Below are 18458 nucleotides of genomic sequence, written 5' to 3' on the forward strand. Positions count from 1 at the left end.
TTGCTTTTCAGGGGGTTGGCTTTTCTTTCGATTTCCCCGTGTGTTTTTCCCCGGCCATTCGGGGTGTAATTGTTTGTTGTAATTAGGGCTGAGCAAATAAAGTGCTTCCGTTGATTTGTTTCAAAGGCAAATAGTTAATTGCCAGCCATAGGCAAAGTCATTCTGCCTACGCAGCGCATTGATTCCGATGAATCCAGGTCGGGGTATTTTCTTTAATTGCTGCACTTGCTCTTGGCTTTTCAAGTGATAAGTGCTCCTCCAGGTGGATGTTGGCCAGAAAGCTAATTGAATGAAATGGTACTTGGAGAAAGTCACTTAGCTAGTTGGTATCCTTTAGCTACTTTAAGGCGGCTTGAGTGGAAAATCGTTCATATTGCTCTCCTAATTAATGCACTAGTTTTGTATCCAAAACTATCAGGTCTTTAAAAAACTATCGCGTTAGCTATTAACTAAACTCCATCATCTATTTTGTACCGTGAGCCATTTCGTTCTCGTTTCGCTTTGTTTTTGCCATTCAGTGCGAGTGCAGCGGCAACAAATAAAAACTAAAAGACCAAATAAATGCAAACTTAAACTATAAAATAAACATTAAACAAGCTAGAAATGCTTTTATGGCCACTAAGACGCCAAATGAAAACGACGATGTGGCTGTCTGCTGCTTCTCCTTCGACCAAACGGCCAGTTGCTCGAGTTTACAATGCCGCGTGGGTATTTTGTTGCAAGTGCAGTGAGTGCGGCACACACACACAAACACACACACACTTGGAATGTTTTTATACTTTAATGAAGTCGGCGTGCAATAAAAATTGATTAAATATAATTCAGCAACAAAGTATGTTTTATAGTTGCAACATTAGAAGTGGAAAGGCCATAAGCTGCCTCCGCACTGCACTGTAAAAGTTTAATTGTCTTGGGGGCCGACTCGAGCTGGTCGAGATGGTCTGCTTGTGGGGCAGGTGCAGCTGCCACAAAGTTACAGCCAACTATGTGCCCCAGCCCCCGACTCAAAGCAAAAGCACTTAAACGTCTTCGATATACTTTCAGCATTTCTACATTTCATTCGGATTTATGGCGCCCGATGTCAATTTCTATGCCCGGAGTTTAGAGGATTCCAAATAGGCTGTATTTTTACATGGTATGAATATTAAGTTAAAAAATATATTCAAGGAGCCCGTCTTCTCGCCTCACAAGTGGAGTCCATGACTCATAAGCTGGCAGGCAACTTGTAAAACCGAATTATTCAAACTCGATTTACTCACACAAAGCACTACAACATTCAACTCATTCAACCTGATTGATGTTAACTGAGTTTGAGGTATGGGAAGCTCCTTCGCATAAAGTTCGATCTATTGAATTCGGACTGGCTCGCACACACTGCCCTTAATTACATTCGGAGTGGGTGGTTTTCGGGTGGTTACCCTGGCCTGGCTTGGACGCAAATTTATTTTAATATTGGTGCGCAATTTATTTTAATTGGAATAATTTTATTTGTCTTTATGTTTATTCATTATGCAGACTAATGAATTTCCCTCCCAATACACGCTGGCTATCTGAACATCTATAGGGTCGCACAATAGACGAAGTGGGCTCCAAATAGGGGGGTTCCATTTACCATTAGTGGGGCTGTTGTGGGTGCTTGGCTTTTGAATAATTTACGAGGGTGCCACTCTCAGCCATTACACATGCACGTATATTGGGCAGTGGTGTGCGTGGGTGTGCGAGGGTGTGCGAGGGTGTGCGGGGTGTACGCACGTTATGGCACATAATAATATTATATGTTATTTACCAAGAAAATGCTTAGTCAGCCTTATACAAATGTCTATGAATGTTCAAAATATAATTATAATAATAATTGAATTAGATTTATTGATTATTTGCACAGGACAACAGCACGAACACGACATGCAACACAGCAACAAATGGGGCAGCCATACGACGAGGGAGAGGGAGGCAAGTCAGGCGACTGCTTGCTGGATTTCCACATTTCCATTTCCCCGCGGTGGCACTTTTAAGTTCGTAGATTAAATTGCTTTCTCGGTTAATTTCGTGACCTAATGGGGCGGGTTACTTTCTTTTAAAAATGTATGATTTCCGTTTTCGGGGGAGGTTAATTGAATCCTGGAGACAGTTAAGAAAGTGAATTTGGGGGAAATCACTTTGGTGTTGCTCTATAAAATAACAAAATGTTATTATTGTAATGTTTAAGGAACTTAATAACTATTCCAAAAATAAGTTAATAAGCCTTCCTGTTCTTGCTTTTTTCACTTGAAGAACGCGTAGAAAGTGAAAATAAGCCCGTTGCAAGTTCTGGCCCTTCCACATTTCTTTGTGCGTTGCAAGTGCGTCAGAGAGCCTCAGCGGCACCCCTCCCTCCGCGCACAAAGGGAATTCAGTCAGAAAAGTTGCCCCAAACTTGGGGCACAATCACTCACACACACACACTCACACACACAGGCAAAGGAGGCGACGCGAATTTTGCGCGCGCTTCTCTCCGCCTTTTTGGCTGGCGCACATCTTCGTAACTTGGGACTTCGACTTCCACTTCCACTTCCTCTTCCACTTCGACTTGTACTTGTACTTGCTGTCGTACTTGTACTTGGAACTTGGAACTTGCGACCTGAAGATGCAGCGCCAGTGCAGCACAGTCCGCCGTCGTCTTTCTGCGATTTCTGGGCGCCTGGTCGCGGCGCAGTCTGTGCATTCGACTGCATTTTTGCGAAATGCAGCGGTCACTCGGCGGGGGAGAAAAAAAACTGGCACTTCGGAGTGGTTGGTGTAAAAATGCATTGCCGAAAAGAATTGGGCAGGGGTGCAGGATGCGTGGGTACGTGCACAAGGATGCACTGCCTCGTTCTTTCGGCAGCTCCTCCTGTGTGGGTATCGATTTTATCCGACTTTGACTTCCACTCGCAGGTGCAGTCGTTTATTTTCTTAGAATTTGCTCTGCGAAATGGTTTTTGTGTGACTTGCTGAAACCTTCGTATTTATGGGAACGCGTTTTTATATTTATGCGTTTTTTTCGGCAGTGGAATGAGATATGGAGATGGTGACCAGGATGGAAGTTTGTGTATGGTAGTTTTCCCAAAAGTTGCAAGTAAGATGGTACACATTACGACTGGTTTAAGATACCCTAAACATAATATGTATGACAGAATCACTCTACATTTGAATAGTTCATATATCTAATACAATGTTTAAAAGTGTTTTTTCTAGGCGAATTATGAAGATTATGAAATGGCTAAGGGTGTTTCCATTTTCGTAGTTATGAACATATATTGTTCCCGGTTATTTTTCTAAGTTGAATTATTATATTTGCAAAAGTTTCGCTTATGAATTATGGTCTCAGTGGGTGGCGAATGGTGAGTTGGCGAGAATACATGGCAGGCAATGCACTTTATGAGCTCATGGGTTCAGGGAAGGTCATCGAGGGATTTTTATGAGCTGACAGGAGACAATTTAGCTAAAAAGTTGTAAACTTCCCAGTCTGCTGTTCATTACCATTTTAAAGTTGGGTATCAAGGCGAAAAGAATTAAATGAAAATAGAAAACTGGACACATGTGGCAGAAATGTGTGCCCAACTGCCTGAATATCCGGACCATATCCACACCAGAAGTGGAGGATCGGGTTGCTTTTGATGATTGTGAATGCGAATTGCATTTAAATATTACACATAATAAATTCACAAGTACAACCACCATTTATATCGCACCAACCATCTCTTTTAAACCATCTGTGAGGAGTCACCGGCTTTTGTTTTGCCGGCGATTACTATATTGAAATATTTTATTCTTTTCGTACACCGAAAAAAACGTTCTATTCGCATGATATTTGATAACCCATATTTGCCACTTAGGTGGTAAATTAAAATGTAGTGAAACTGAATATACTTAGGTAATATTTTTAAAATTTACAACTTAAAGTTGTAAACATGTATTTATTATTCGGTGTAGATTCGAGTGTGGCTGTTCCATATATATTCCTAATACCGAAGCTCAAAGAGCAGCCCCGAGGGCTTTTGATCCCCGTTGTGTGGCGGTTTTTCAGGGGTTGTCCAGCCCCCAACCCTTTTCCATAACCAGAACCCCGAGTATCTCTGTCAACTCGGCGCTGGCTTATTTGCGATTTCCACCTCTCATATTTTACATATTTCACACCCCTAGCCGATGGCCCAAAGACCCCCGCCCACCTAATTACACGTGGTTACTTCTGCAGAATGGGGAGTAGAAAAATAACGCAAATTACACATAGATTTCTTAGAGTTTTGGTGCATAATCATGCAGCGGAAATGAATTAATTCTTTTTCACCCCTTCCCCGACTTGGCATTTCCACTTTGAGCTCAACTGTTGAGAGAGGGTGTAATTATTTTCCCTTTTGCAGTGGATCCGCAACTGGAGGGGATCGGGAAGTGGACAGTCATTGGGCTTGGCATTCCGTGGTTTTTTTTTTGTTGCCAGAGCATTGGGAATTCGGTTTATACCAAGTACATAATGTTTCTTGCATAGAGGTACTAACTTCTTGTATTTTATTTATATTTATTATATTGTAGATATACTATATAGGGCATTCCAAGCTTCGTTTGCGGAAACCAGTGCCATTTTCCCAATTTCAGTGGGCTTTTCCGCCGTGCCGCTTGCTGTAATTTGTTATTAGTTTTCTGCAGTTGTAGATGTAGTTATAGTTGCGGACAAAGGGCAGTGTGGACTGTGCTGGGCTTCCATTGAAATCATTTGCATATGGCATGTAGGAGGGTCAGTGGGAACCGGAGGAGGGGCCAGGGAATTAGGTTGTGTGCAGTTTATTGCATTTACTATCGACCTCAGTCGGTGATTTGTTATTATTATTCCTGCTTCTTGGCGCCGCTGTTCATTAGTTTGCACTTCACGGAGCCCTTTGCTCAGGGTTTAATTGGCACCCCTTTCGGGATTTTTCCCCTTTACCCACCTATTCCAACTTTTTCCCAGAAACCCCGTACTTAACTTGGCCAGTTTGCACGTCAAAATTTTAGTTGTGAGGTGTGCAGAGTTGTCGGCAATTGGCGATTATTAATACAAATGTTATGTACTTACGTTGGCCAAGGGAAAGTCACCGCAGGAACTTACCTGTAACGATAAAGGGAAATGAGAAAAGGTGTTTTAATAATGGAAAAATATGGCTGCCTATTTGTGGGCGCGATTTTCGGGCATTCAAGTGTGCTTGTGTGTAAAACTACGCATTCCACGTTGCGAATACGCAATGCGAACCAAATTGCCGCTGCTGCAGTCGGTGCTTTGCTATATACTCCAGACTATAGTCTACTGGCAACTGCGGCTTGAGCTCCAGCCCCTCCCCCAGATAGTCGCCCCCTCGGAGGTGGGAATCACCGGAATTTTTTGTTGCGCGCCTGCCAAAAACGAGACAGAACCCAACTCTCTCGCTCAGCTGAAGTTGCAAATTCGTGCCCAGGCAATAGGCCGAGATAAATGCATTTTCCTAACGTGAACGCTATCAAATATATGTACAGTGGAAACCATTGTGAAGAACTGCAGAGTATGGATCGTACTAGGTTACTTGAATACTTTTTAAATGCTATCTTCTTTGATCACAGTTTATCGAACATCCTTTCTATTTTCTCCTATTTTTTAATAATTATTAATTTTGATTTAAAAGATTTTCTTTGAGTTCGATGAATTGGGTCCTCACTGTATATAGAAAACGCAGCGCCGACAACGCGTTGCTGGCGGCGACCGCAGCAGACACACGGCTCGATTTGGTTAGGCGATGGCTCCTAAACCGCCCACTCCCTTTTGGCCACCCTCCGCCTCTTTTTTGAATGCGCGTGTGTGTGTGTGGGTGTGTGTGCATTAGGTGCATGTGCAACTCGAGGCTTTTGGCAGAAGGCGCAGGAGAAGAGAAGAGAAGCCATGGAGAATCCAGGACCCAGCAATGCCTGTTGGCCATGTTCAAATAGCCTACGCTGAGGGGTGTGCGTGTGAGGGCGGATGGCCAACACACACACACACACAACTGCAGCTCACACGCACACTTGCAGATACAGAAGTTGCCAATAACAGGCGCAACGTTTTGTGTTCGTTCGGCTTTTTTCCTTTGACCAGACTGGAGGAGCAGCGCCCCACATCACCCACCTTCCACCGGCTTTTTCCAACTTCTCGCACTAGCCAGACGCATTCATTTGTAAAGCTAAATCACATGGAGTGTGGAATGGGTTCGGGTGGCCAAAGGGCTGGAAGGTGGGGAATGTGGGTGCAGGGAGGTTCCTGTCGGAGGCTTTTACTACGCACCTCTTGCTAACGTGTTAATGAAACGCATTCGAGGGCCATAAAACATGCAGCGCTCTGCCCGCTCAACTTTCCCGACTTAAAGGTGGTGCAGGGAACCAGAAGATCCCCAAACTATACACAAACATTATTTTAGATAATAAACTTATATCGAGATATTCCATTAAAGACGGCATTGAGTAGTTAGTTTTTGGGGCCAATCGATCGGAAGTAGCCCAGACTTAGTCCAAGATCAGCTCTTCCAATTTCGAATAAGACGTCTGGGAAGGCGGAAAGAATGTCCATTTCCCCGCTGGAAAATTCTATTATTGGCTTATACTCTTTGTCCTTCGCTGAGAGCAGGATATACAGGATGTATGCCATCCGCCGGCATTTAATTTCATTAGTATTTTTCTAAACCTGACCAGCAAAGTGCGCTCTTTTTCGAGCCGTTCTTGACCGGGCTGAATCCATATATTTTTTCTTGGCCTACACAGAATGTCAGTTATTGCCCCTCCATCCGTCAAATTGTGGGTGTGTATCTGTGTGCCGAGCCGGAGTGCTGAACATTCCAGCAAGTTGCACAAGCAAGCGACTACGAGGCAATGGCAAAAACGCGGCATAGAAATCGAATTAGATTTTTCCGATTGAATTTTCTACATTTTTAATTGCTTTCGACATTTCAACTTGTCGACGAGCCGGCAGAGCAATACCCCGCCACTCCGAAAAAGCCCCCAATTACCCCCATATCTAACAATTCCTGGCGAATCTATGACGTGGCCTGACATTTATGGGCTTTTAAGGCCGGCGCATATGAAATGCAAGTAACTAAATCAAATATGTGCGCTCCGCCTAATTTGCTTTAGTTTAGTTGCATTTTTCCAGCTGAATATTTGATGGCAACTGTATTTGGGCGGGGAAAAGTGGGGAAAGGCTATTACACCGATAAAGTATTTACCATTAAATGGGAAATTGGCAAAACCAAATGGTTCTTTTTTTTGTAAGAAAATTAATGGCCATTAAATTAGTGTAATATTTGCCGAACCTTTCGTTGCAGCATCGGATTCGCATGTCTTCTGCTGCAAGTCCAGTGGCATAATGAAACGAATTCATATGAATATTTCGATTTCGATTAGAGTGCATGCCTGTTTCCATTCGCCACCGTCTGACGGATCTGCTGGCGAATTATCCGCATTATTTCCCCATCTTTGCACCTTCTAGAGGAGCTGCACTCTTAATTTCCCATCAGCATCGCGATGCCAACTTCAAACGCTGCCACAGCTCGTGGCACATCTAATTGATGACGAGGTGCAGCATCGCATCCCCTGCTCGTATCTAAATCGCTGTGTATCTGTTTCTGGCGGGAATAAATCGAGTGCCAGATGAGTTGCGATGTATGCCAAAAAGGGTTTCCCGCGCATTAAAAATGTATTAAACGTAAAGTAAATAAATAATTGAATCGGGCCGAAAGGAGGAAGTGCAGCTGGCGGAATCGAAAGATATTTATCTAAAAATAATAAAGATGTCTGGCGGCGGATTTGTGTGGCACAGGGCCTAGTAGGGCCACTCCCTAAGCCAGCTGCCTTCATTTGTAAATCATTTCGCAGCCGAACGGATCGGGCAGGGTTATTTTTTAATATCAAAATCAACTTATAAATACTTTTGGATGTTGGCCGCGCGCACTGCATCTTCCGCATTTGTTTGTAATTTACTTTTATGCTTTACTTAATTGCATCTAGATGCATTTTATAAATTACAACACATGGTCTTCGCTGCGCAATCCACAATCCACACACTAGATCCCATGGCCTCTGGAGTTGAACATCAAATTGACGCCGCCGCCGCCGCCGAGCACTTATGATTTTTATTAAATTTTATGTTTTCTAATGACTCACTGGGAAAGCGGCGGAGGGGCAGCCAATGAAGCGGATAAAACTGACTTGGAAAAATTCAATTAAATATTACAACAATTTCTCTTGATGCCGCTGCCCCCATAACCCCGCCCCCTTTTCGGCTCTTCGATGTAGTTTTTATGGCCCGGCTCGTCTGCATTTCCCGACATTAATTACGCCAAATGTATCTCTGGCTGTGTAGCTGTAGCTGTATCTGTATATCTTTGTATCGCTGTATCTTTGCATCGCGCAACATGCTGCATAATATTAATTTTCGTTGTACATTATTTCTAAGAAAGCAGCGGAGGCAACGGCAACATCATATAATAATAACCATAATGAATCCAGATACAGATACAGATACATATACATATACAGAAACAGAAATGAAGCAAATAAATGAGCAAAGAACAGGCTTTCCTTTCCGTCTATTGCTCTTTTTTCTCGAGTACGAGTTTGTTTTTCTTTCTCCGCGCTTTTGTGGGGGTCTTTTGTTATTTTCGTATCTTCCAGATACTTGTGCCGCAGCTCCTACAACAAAAACAATTAGCCTACTTTCGTTTGTTGTCTTACAAGTGGAAATAAAATTAAATAAGAAGCGCAGCACTTAGTTAAATGCAGCGAGGTATCTCCATCTGTACTTTCGTGAGGAAACCAGCTGTTTAGAATCTTAGCGATGGTAAACTATTTTGTTTCAACCATTATTTTGTTGTAAATAAAGGAATTTAAATATTTTTCAAAGGGAATATAATATATATTTATATAAATAATATACAATATATATCTCTGTCACGCGCTCATCTCTAATCGGTATTTGTTAAGTGTTCCCTGGGAGTATGGAATATGCAATGCAATAGCGACAACAACAGTTAGAGGCTCACGAATTTAATTACAGCGTTTTTAGTTTTTTGTTCTGTGTTCTGGTTTTGTTGCGTTCCTTGCGCCGCCTGTCATCGCGTATCTTTGTATCTGATGGGTGCGCATTTGCTTGTGCCGTTCGTCTGGAGTCGTTTTTAGTTATTATTGTTATTATTTCTCCATTTCTACGAACGTGTTCCGCTCAGATATTGAAATTTATCGCCGCTATTTTGTTTGAAATAATTGTCTAGCGACTGGCTGACTTGCTGACTTGCACAGTTCGATAAATGTACTTCCACGAATATGTATCTGTATCTGTGTCTTTAGCTGTTTCTGTTTCAGTGCCCGTATCTGTAAATGTATCTGTATCTGTATCTGCTGAGTCGGCACAGCAACAGCGACATACATCCACGTACCGCTCTCGCATGTATTATTTTCTATATCTTTGGCCAGGCATCTTATTATAATTTTAATTACAAGCTGTTATGGGGCCACGTTAATTGCTTCCGTTTTCGAAATTGTATCGCAGTTCGGCCCGAATGGATATGGATTGCGAATACGCCAGCTAATTAGAGGGAATCGGGCGTAGGGCTCCACCAGTCCACCTGCAATTAGCCCAAAAGCTAAGCTGTCAGCCAGTCTTCTGGGCCAGCTGATGAGATGCACTGTGCTTTCTCGGTCATTTGCTGCAGCTCACATAAAAATCAGCAACAAACTTGCCCTGGCCCCATAAAAGATTGCAAACAAAAACAGAACAACAGAATGGCATGGAATAAAATTTATATGAATAACAAAAAGCAGCTAAAGCAAGCAACAACAACAACAACAACAGTTTACTGCCCCGGCTCAGAGATACACTGTGCAAAATGAGTGTGTTCCTCCTCATACCAATAACAGAAAGTTCTTAATATAAAAGTATAAAGTAAATAACATACTATATATCTCTATAGATAGTTTCATCGTCTTTTTTTCACCTAGTTTATGACCATTAAAATTGCATTTCTCTGAGTGTGCAGTAAGTGTCCCAGAATGCGAATGCATCTCGGGTTCATCGGTGGGTCGAGTTGGTTGCAACACCCGAAGAACGAAGAAGTTGCAGCGTGCGTTCGGCATTAAAATTGTGTTTATGCGTGTTCGGTAATTTTATAAAAGTTAAATTAGTTTTAAGACCATAAATTCAGCTCACTTCCTCTCTCGCTCTTTCTCTTTGCCATTTTAACTTTTATTACTCTTAATATAAAAAAGCTGGCTAGAAGCGGGCCAGCTGTAAAAATGCTCGCGGTCATAAAAAGTTGCAGGAGGCATGTTGCCAGTTGCCTGCAACCGGCAACATCCGCACAACAGCAGCAACATCGTAAAATAACTTCTTGCTCTGGGGTCTGCATTTGGCCGCAACAATGTTGCTGCATTTATTCGTATTATTATTACAATTTAATGAATAATTCTAATTATATGCGACTTGAATAAGGCCGCAGAAGCCAATAAAAAGCCGGCGTGGCAAAGTGGAGTGGATTGGCGATGTGTGGCGCCCCAGCTAGTGGCACATAAAAATTGGCGCAAGTTAATTGTGGTAGTTATTTGCTGTTTTGCCATTTGGTCATTTTACAATTTTACCATTTCAGCCACAACTTTTCGCACTGCCACCCCCTCTCCACCCCGCCCAACAACCCAACGCAACAATGTTGCGGCATTCTCGCACTTTACGAGGCGTTTTTTATATCACTTACTTTACTTAGTTGATTAAGGGCGTGGCCGATGGGCCAGATATGCTTAGATTTGCTGTAGCGTTTTACGACCCTCAAAACCCGATCCAAATGGAAAATATGAAATGGCTAATCCGCTTATGAGCACAACAAACTCAAACACAGCAGGTAAACTCTTTGTTTTTACCTTAATATTCTTACTATTTGTTGTCCTAGTCAATTAATGTATTTTCCAGTGCTTTCATCGATATTCCCAACCCATGACTCCCAAAGTCACATATTTGTTCTTTTATAACGTGAACGAGTACCGCGAAGGCCCCATAAAGTGTTCGTAATAAAATATATTGTGCAATATTTGTGCTATAGTTATACAGCCACTCATATACGTTATATATATATGCATGTGTGTGTGTGTGTAACTATATAGATGTGTTGTATATAAATTGCCATCCCATTGCTTATCATCGCCTTTATAGGTAGAATGTAATTTCGTTTTATGCGCAGTTTTGTCAACGGCTTTGTCTCCGTCCTTCGTTTGTGGGGCGCCGCGGGGGGTTGGGGGGAAGAAGTCATAAAACTTTATGCATTTTGTTAGAAATATAAATAATAATTATCTGCCGACTTGTATTGGGTTGCCTGCTGCCAACCCCTGGACACTAACAGAAATTCAAATACTCGGTCTCGAGCTACGCTTTCAACTGTCGCAAGCAGTAGTAATAGCGTTATTAATGTTATTGTTATAATAATAATTCGAAATCCGTAACTTTTGCCATTTTATTAATGGGTCGAACGTGTACGAGCGGTTGTTTTTCCATTTTTTTTAGTTATTTCCAGTTTTTGTTTTTTGTGTGGCATGCCATTTGGTATCATTACATTAACTTTGTGTAGTTTGTAGGCCTCTGGGCTGTCGTAATAGGAAAACACACAAAGATACACACAGCACCGCGATGCTGATATTTACCCGCGTTTCTATTTAGACAATAATTTTAAGTTTTAAAACGCTAGTGCGACAAATATTTGATCAACCCCATGGCAAACTAGACACAAGGCAAATAGCTGGCGGCGATGGAGATACGGATTCGGAGATCGGGGATCGGGGTTGGAGGCACCTCGGAGCTGTGCCATTTACAATATTTACCCGAGTGTTTTTAACTTATTATTTATTTGCATCTCATATTTAATTTAACGCTTTCAATTGCGCCCCGCTTTAAGTGTCTTTATTTAGTCAAGTCGCTTTGTCTTGCTGCCAATGGAAACTTTTGATTCTGTCGCAAGTCGGAGTTAATTATAGTGTTAAAATGGGACCAGTAACTAGTAACTAGTAATATTTTTGTATCTTTCTATCCTACCCATTATGTTTCAATTCTGAGCGAACTCACGTTCACGAACCACCATCTCCACCGAAAATTCTGAGTTATTTTGAGGAAGCCCACCATAAAGATTGCTTTGTTATTCACCCATCCAATGGGCAATAAATCGAGCTCATAATTTTTCATTGCATTTGCTCCTGCCAATCGAATTGGGAAAACATAATAAATAATATATAAGCAGTGCCTCAAGTACAAGTAAGTCGTTAAGGAATTGCAAATAAAATTTAATGCACCCGAAAATGATGCGAAAACTATTTGAGGAATTCGCGCCGAGTGCTGTGTGCGCCCCTGCGTATGCGTAATTTGTTTCATAAGCGCATAAATAAAAATTCAGTCGAGAAACTAAATGCAATAAAAATGCGAAACGGCCAAAATACATATTTAAAATAACAAACCAATTGCGCACAAGTAATAATTTATCAAATATATGTATCTCAGAAGAAATCGAAAATGGGGAAGCAGCCCCCAAATTTATTGCGCCACGTATATAATCCGCCTGTACTTTGGCCAAAAAGGTAACGAAGCTGGTCTAGAAAAGTTTTGCGGGTCCAGAACACCGCTGCAGATACAGCTACACTAACAAAAAGAAGGTGCAACATGGAAATAAGTCACAAAATCAAAATATATATTCATTTATACCAGATAGCTTATTAATCTGTTTAATGGAGTGGTCACATTCCCTATAAACTTTAATAGAAAAGTATGCTTGACCTTCAGAGGGCTCCCAAGCTCCCAAATTTTTCCCAGTGTACAGATACAACTGCAGCCGCAGATACAGATACATTTGAAACTTTTATCCGCAAAACAAATCGCACAAAATCGAAACGTGCGGACCAACCTCGTCGTTGTCTCCGCTCCATCTTAGCCCCCTTTTCGCCCCCCTTTGTGTCCCCTTTTTGGGCCGCGACCCCCCTTTTGTCCACAGCCATGTCCTGCGTTTCTTGGCTGCCAACTGCGGATGGCGTATGGATAATAATTTCCGAATTCCTGCTCATTTTGATTGCCCCTAATAACTGAGTAGAGTTGCCGCCTCTGCTCTCCATTCCGTCGACTTTCTTGGGTTTCTTGGGCTTTCTCGGGGTCCAAGTCCCGGCCAATTTGTTTTGAGTGTGCGTGTCCCTGTCTCTAAGATCCCAGCTCGTTCTGGCTGCGCGTTATTATTGTTACAAATATTTTATTCCAATGCCATATATTTTATTCCGTCGCTCCCCGCGTTTCTCGCATCGGTTCTTTTATTTTATTGCATTGTTTATGCAGCCGAAAGTAAATTATGTTTTCTGTTTTTGCAGTTGCAGGGGCATCGAAGTTGAAGCTGAAGTTGCAAATGCAACCGAAGAAACCGGAGGCACTAGTCTGCAGAGAGTAATCTGCACTGGGGGAAAATGTCCCCTACATCACGGGGTAAGTGATTTTAAGAGTTATTAGCTTGGAAGAGAAACTGAACTTAGCTGGATGGAGTTATCCTTGGATCATAACTAAGTCTAAAATGTAAGCTATTACTTTATGTACTATATATTTCCTTAGCCCACTAACTGCGTTTGAGCAAAGTTTGGCCGTCTTTTCTCGTGCAGGGTATTCGCAGGTCGTCCTTGGCCAGCTGCTCACTCCTTATGGCTTCTCAATATTTTTTGTTTGTTCGCTGTCATTTCAAAAGTTATTATGCCAGTTGTGGCGGCTGTTCTCTGTTTTCTGTTTTCAGTTTTCAGTTTTCTGTTGATTGTGGCCACCGGTTCAGTTGGCCGAGTTATTGTTTCACCCCCTTTGCCCCCCGGCTCTTGATGAGTGTGTGTGTGCCACATTTTGAACAATTGCTTTGCATATTTTATTGCTAAATAATAAATGCCTATTAACTTAATTGGCAAATTAGGCAACAAACAGCGCAGAGGCGACTGCACTGGACTGCCACTGGAATTGCAGCCGAGCAGCGGGCTCTACATTTTAATTGAGTGAGCCCTGAGCAGGAGAAAACAGTCAGTCAGCGAAATGCCACCGGAAAAAAAAGTAACGAGGACAGGTGGCAGGTGGAAAGGGGCAGGGGCAGGAGCAAAAAATGATTGTCCATTTGTTGCACGCCTTAAACTTTAATGAGGCGCCCATTACGCGCCGTTTGCATACGGCAAATGCGAAAAGTTTAGGAACGAAATCGATCGAATTGCACCCACTCGGAAAAGGGACTTCCCCTTGGCCACATTTCCATTTCGATATTTCAATGTTTTTCGCCTTTCGGCCCATTCTTTTGGGAATGACGCGGCGGAAAGCGCGTGTCTGCCGGTGCCAAACAAGCAAACACAATTAAATGTTATGCAGATGCAATCTAAAATGTCATTATATCAAATTCATTAATCCCACCTCACCCCATCCGCTGCTCTCCTCTTCTTCTTCGCTGCCAACAACAAATGCCCCACAGCACACGACTCACAGATGCAGATACGTACATGTATAGATACAGATACTTAGGCCGGGCCCAAAGGCAGCGCCCCTGGAACATTGCAACTGCAACTGCAACATCGTCATCTGTCCCTGCACTCGATTTTTTTCTTACACTGAGCGAAATGAAGTGCACCCTTTATAATACAAGCACAATTGAATGGCCTTTATTTAATAGAGAATGGTTATAAATTAGAAATAGATTCAACGTGTTAGTAAAACATTTTCAAGAATGAACATTGCATTGTTAGCCAATATGGGTGACATGCATTTTCCGTGTGCACTTTTCTTCTTTTGCTAAGCTGCGCACACAGAGCGCCTCGTGTTCATATGGTTTGGTTTTTTAATAATTATTATTTTTTGCATAGAGAACTGAAGAGTGGCGAAGGAATGGGGCGAGCTAGCGATTAAAATCACTGCATGCACCGCTCGTGAATATTTTAACGTCAGTCAATCAAATGGCTTAAAAATGCTTTGTCATAGCTCCAAACCCCTTGGATACTTCAGCCGGAGCAAAGGGGCAGAGCTTCAGATTCAGATACAGATACAGGTACGGATATATGGCTATATGGGTGCGATATATGGGCATATGGATGTACAGGGATGTGTGTGTGGGACTGAGCTGAGCACACACACTTCACATTTCGCGTGTGCATGTAAATCGTCTTTGATTCGATTTCGTTTGATTTGATTAATCGTGCGACGTCACTGCCGTCTGATAATAATGAGATAGCAGCGGCGACTTGCACGCAATTAAGCCAAATTGCAGTCAGTCGTTGCAAGATGAAGAAATTCATTTGTCTGTATATGTATATATTTAAATGCAGTGCGATTGTTAACTTTCCGGGCCAGGGTTCAATGCCCAACTTGAGTTTACAGGGCTTAAAATTATTGTTTATATTAATATAAATGGTTGTGGCAAAACCACACACACTCACACACACGAGCGATGTGTGTGGGGAGCAGATATAAGCGTAATAATACAAAAAATTATTCCATTCATCGTCATAAACTTCAATTTTCGAAAATCATTTCCTTAGCAGCTGCGCATTAAAAAAAACAGAAAGCAGAAAAATAAAGAACGCCAACAATAAAAATGAATAAAATGAATTAAGGCTGCGCACAGTGGGCATGATTTGCACAACTCGCCAGCAAATCGAGATATCGCAAATCAAATACACCTCACCTGCCCAAAGTCATTTGTTCGCGAGCAAGCTGCTGCTGATTGATGTCCGATGTCAAAGCAAAAAGTTGGGCAAATATGTCGGAGCTGCTAGTCGGGGAATGGGGGCAAACAAATGTTGTCACTAGTGGACACCAGGTTTGGAGGTCGAAGAGGAGTAGTCAGGTGTGTCGAAGTTGGGGAGGAACCCATCGACTTTCATCACGCTTCTAAGTCGAAGTATCTACAGAAGAAACACTACTATTGTATCTAGAAGATAACTCGTGTACTAAGCTGACTGTTCAATATGTAAGGGGTATGTGATAGTCGGAACATATGCAGATAGTTTTTGGATTTTATCTCCACTTTTAGCCTCGTCGAGCCCACTGTGGCCAGCTTGCTCAGTTTTTGCCCTTTGCACATCGTTAAGGAATATTATAAATTACTACAGCAACAACAGCGACCGCAACAGCAGCTACAATGCCAAGAACAACGGCAACCAAGTCGAGTTCCTTGAAATATTTATTTTATATTACGCTCTTCGTTTTCGTTATATTTTTATTTTTATTTTTATTCCCCTTTTCTCTCACTCACTCCTCACTACTTCACTTAACTTTCGTGGGCCGAAGGGGCGCGGTCTAAATTAAAGAATATTTCTTTGCCGTCGTCTTGAGTTCTCGCTGCCGCTTACCATTTTTTATTTTATTCACATCTTTTTTGTTATTTTATTTATTATATGTATTTGCCGTGGCTGCAGCCCCGTCTTCGCTTAAAGTGCGGTTCCTTGTCCCTCTCCATATATATTCATTATTATGGCCGTGCCGGCGACGCTGCTACACATAACTTCAACTTTGTATCCGTATCTGGGTATCTTCGTATCTTTGTATCTGCGCCGTGGCGAGTGTGTGCGCGGCGTGTATTTAAGGCAAAGAATGATGCGAAGACGATAAAATATAATTTCGGCTTTATATTTTATTTTAATGATGAAAAATGTTGAAACTTTATTACGAACTCATAAAAAATTTAAACGTAGGTACACACGCACACACAAAAGCGGCGAGCGGGGTTGTGGTTATAACTTCTTCTCGGTTTCTCCGACGTCGTCTTCTCACTGCTTCTCAGGGCTTCGCTGCCCTCATAAATAAGAAACCCAAATGCTCTGCGAACACTGTTAAATGATATAAAAATCCGAAGCGCATTTACTTTTATTGCACAATGCAGCCGTGGATTTCGGGTTTGTGGCAGGGGCATAAAGTATCTGTATCTCGGCGATACAGCTGTAATTAAAGAAAGCGCACTAGGTGTGAAAATACATGTCATAAGATACAAATGTATCTAATTGAATGAAAGCGACGTAGCGAGCGATTTGCTCATAGCACGCAGCCGCAACTCACTTCCCCCATCCCCCATTAACCCCCTATCACCACCGCAACCCCCCACTGCCCCACCCCCCGCTGTTAGTAGAGCGTGCGAATGAATATGATTCGCATCTCGGTGTCCGCACTGCGTGAATGTAAATGTGAATGTGAATGTAAATGTGAGTGCGAGCGAAGCGTGCGGCCAACGCATCAAAGTCAAAGTCGACGGCGATGCAAGTTTTGATTTCCTCGATTTCGGAGGATTTCTATAGATAACAGAGTCCATCTGCTAGCTAACACTCTTTATAAGACAGTATATATGATTACCAACTAAGCAAGAATGTTCAATTTCTGACTTGACCCAAAGAGCTTTCTTTATTTTTAGGTCTCTCGAAATACTTATCAACGACAATTTTGGAAATTAATGCAATAATTTTTACGAGCTCCTCATATTTAATATAACCATAAATTGCTTATCTTGGTCGGTAATAAACCATAATATACTGCGTCTTGTTCGATTTTAACATTTAGCGCAGCCTAATTGACTTTTCTCCAAGTCATTTTTCTTTATTTTTTGTTTTTTTTGGGACTCACAGTGATCTTATCAGGAAAATGATTTCTATACGTTTCGCTGTTTTTTTTTTTTAGTTTTAATCGTGCTTTCTGTGCTATCAATAAACCGTGTTTTATGGCTATTGACTAGTTCTAACATTTACTTTATTATATGATATTTCTACAAGTCACTTTGATAAAATGATTATCAACATTATGACTAATGGAATTCTTATTTTTTAATGATGAAATTCGTTGACAGATGTAATGTTTAGCCAAGAGTTTAATTAGTTCAACTAACTAACAGATTGCAGATCTGTGGAGAGATTTATGTATTTATATTTCCCTAGCAAGTATCTTAAGCTTGTGCATCGGCGAGTGTATTCTAGTGTCGATTTCAGTCCTCTGTTTTTTGGTCTTTCTCAGCCGTTCTGCCGCTGTGTGTGCGAGCTTTCGAGTTGCGGCAGGTTATGGCCCGCCACAAGCACACTTTGGCACACACGACATGCTCGTACAACACCAAACTCACTGCGCGTCACTCATTCAGCCGCAGATACAGAACAGCAGACACAATGGCCAAAAGCGTCGACAACAGCTGTTTGAGTTTGGGTTCGAGCATGATGACGCCGAGTATGCCGATGACGAGTGCGACCGCAAGTATCTGAGTATCTGAGTATCTGGGGGGTTGAGTACCCCGGTATCACAGTATCTGGATACTCGGAGTATCTTTCAGCCGCTTAAAGTGGGCTAATCGAGAAAGCCAACACCTGAAACTCCCCCGCTCCTCGCCTTTCACCTTCTCCAAGCAATCGAGCTCTTCAGCCAACTTCTTGGGTTACCCAATTCGAATACAGAGCCTAGTATGCTATCTTATCGATGG

The 18458-nt window shown here is 42.1% G+C and overlaps 1 protein-coding gene across 5 annotated transcripts in view; it reads right to left on the bottom strand.

Moving 5' to 3' along the window:
• The window catches only part of LOC6610258 (protein bric-a-brac 1), a 55969-nt gene that overhangs the window by 29915 nt on the left and 7596 nt on the right, over window positions 1-18458 (bottom strand). Inside the window, exon 2 of one of the 5 annotated variants that reach the window (XM_032719988.1) lies at window positions 4838-5101. The exons of the other annotated variants lie outside the window; for them this stretch is intronic. Coding sequence (XP_032575879.1) covers window positions 5057-5101 — 45 coding nt within the window. The 3' untranslated portion in view covers window positions 4838-5056. Of the gene's footprint in view, window positions 1-4837; window positions 5102-18458 lie in introns of those variants that run through there. 5 annotated transcript variants of the gene reach the window in all.

The sequence above is a fragment of the Drosophila sechellia genome, chromosome 3L (genome assembly GCF_004382195.2).
Source record: "Drosophila sechellia strain sech25 chromosome 3L, ASM438219v1, whole genome shotgun sequence".
Taxonomy (NCBI): domain Eukaryota; kingdom Metazoa; phylum Arthropoda; class Insecta; order Diptera; family Drosophilidae; genus Drosophila; species Drosophila sechellia.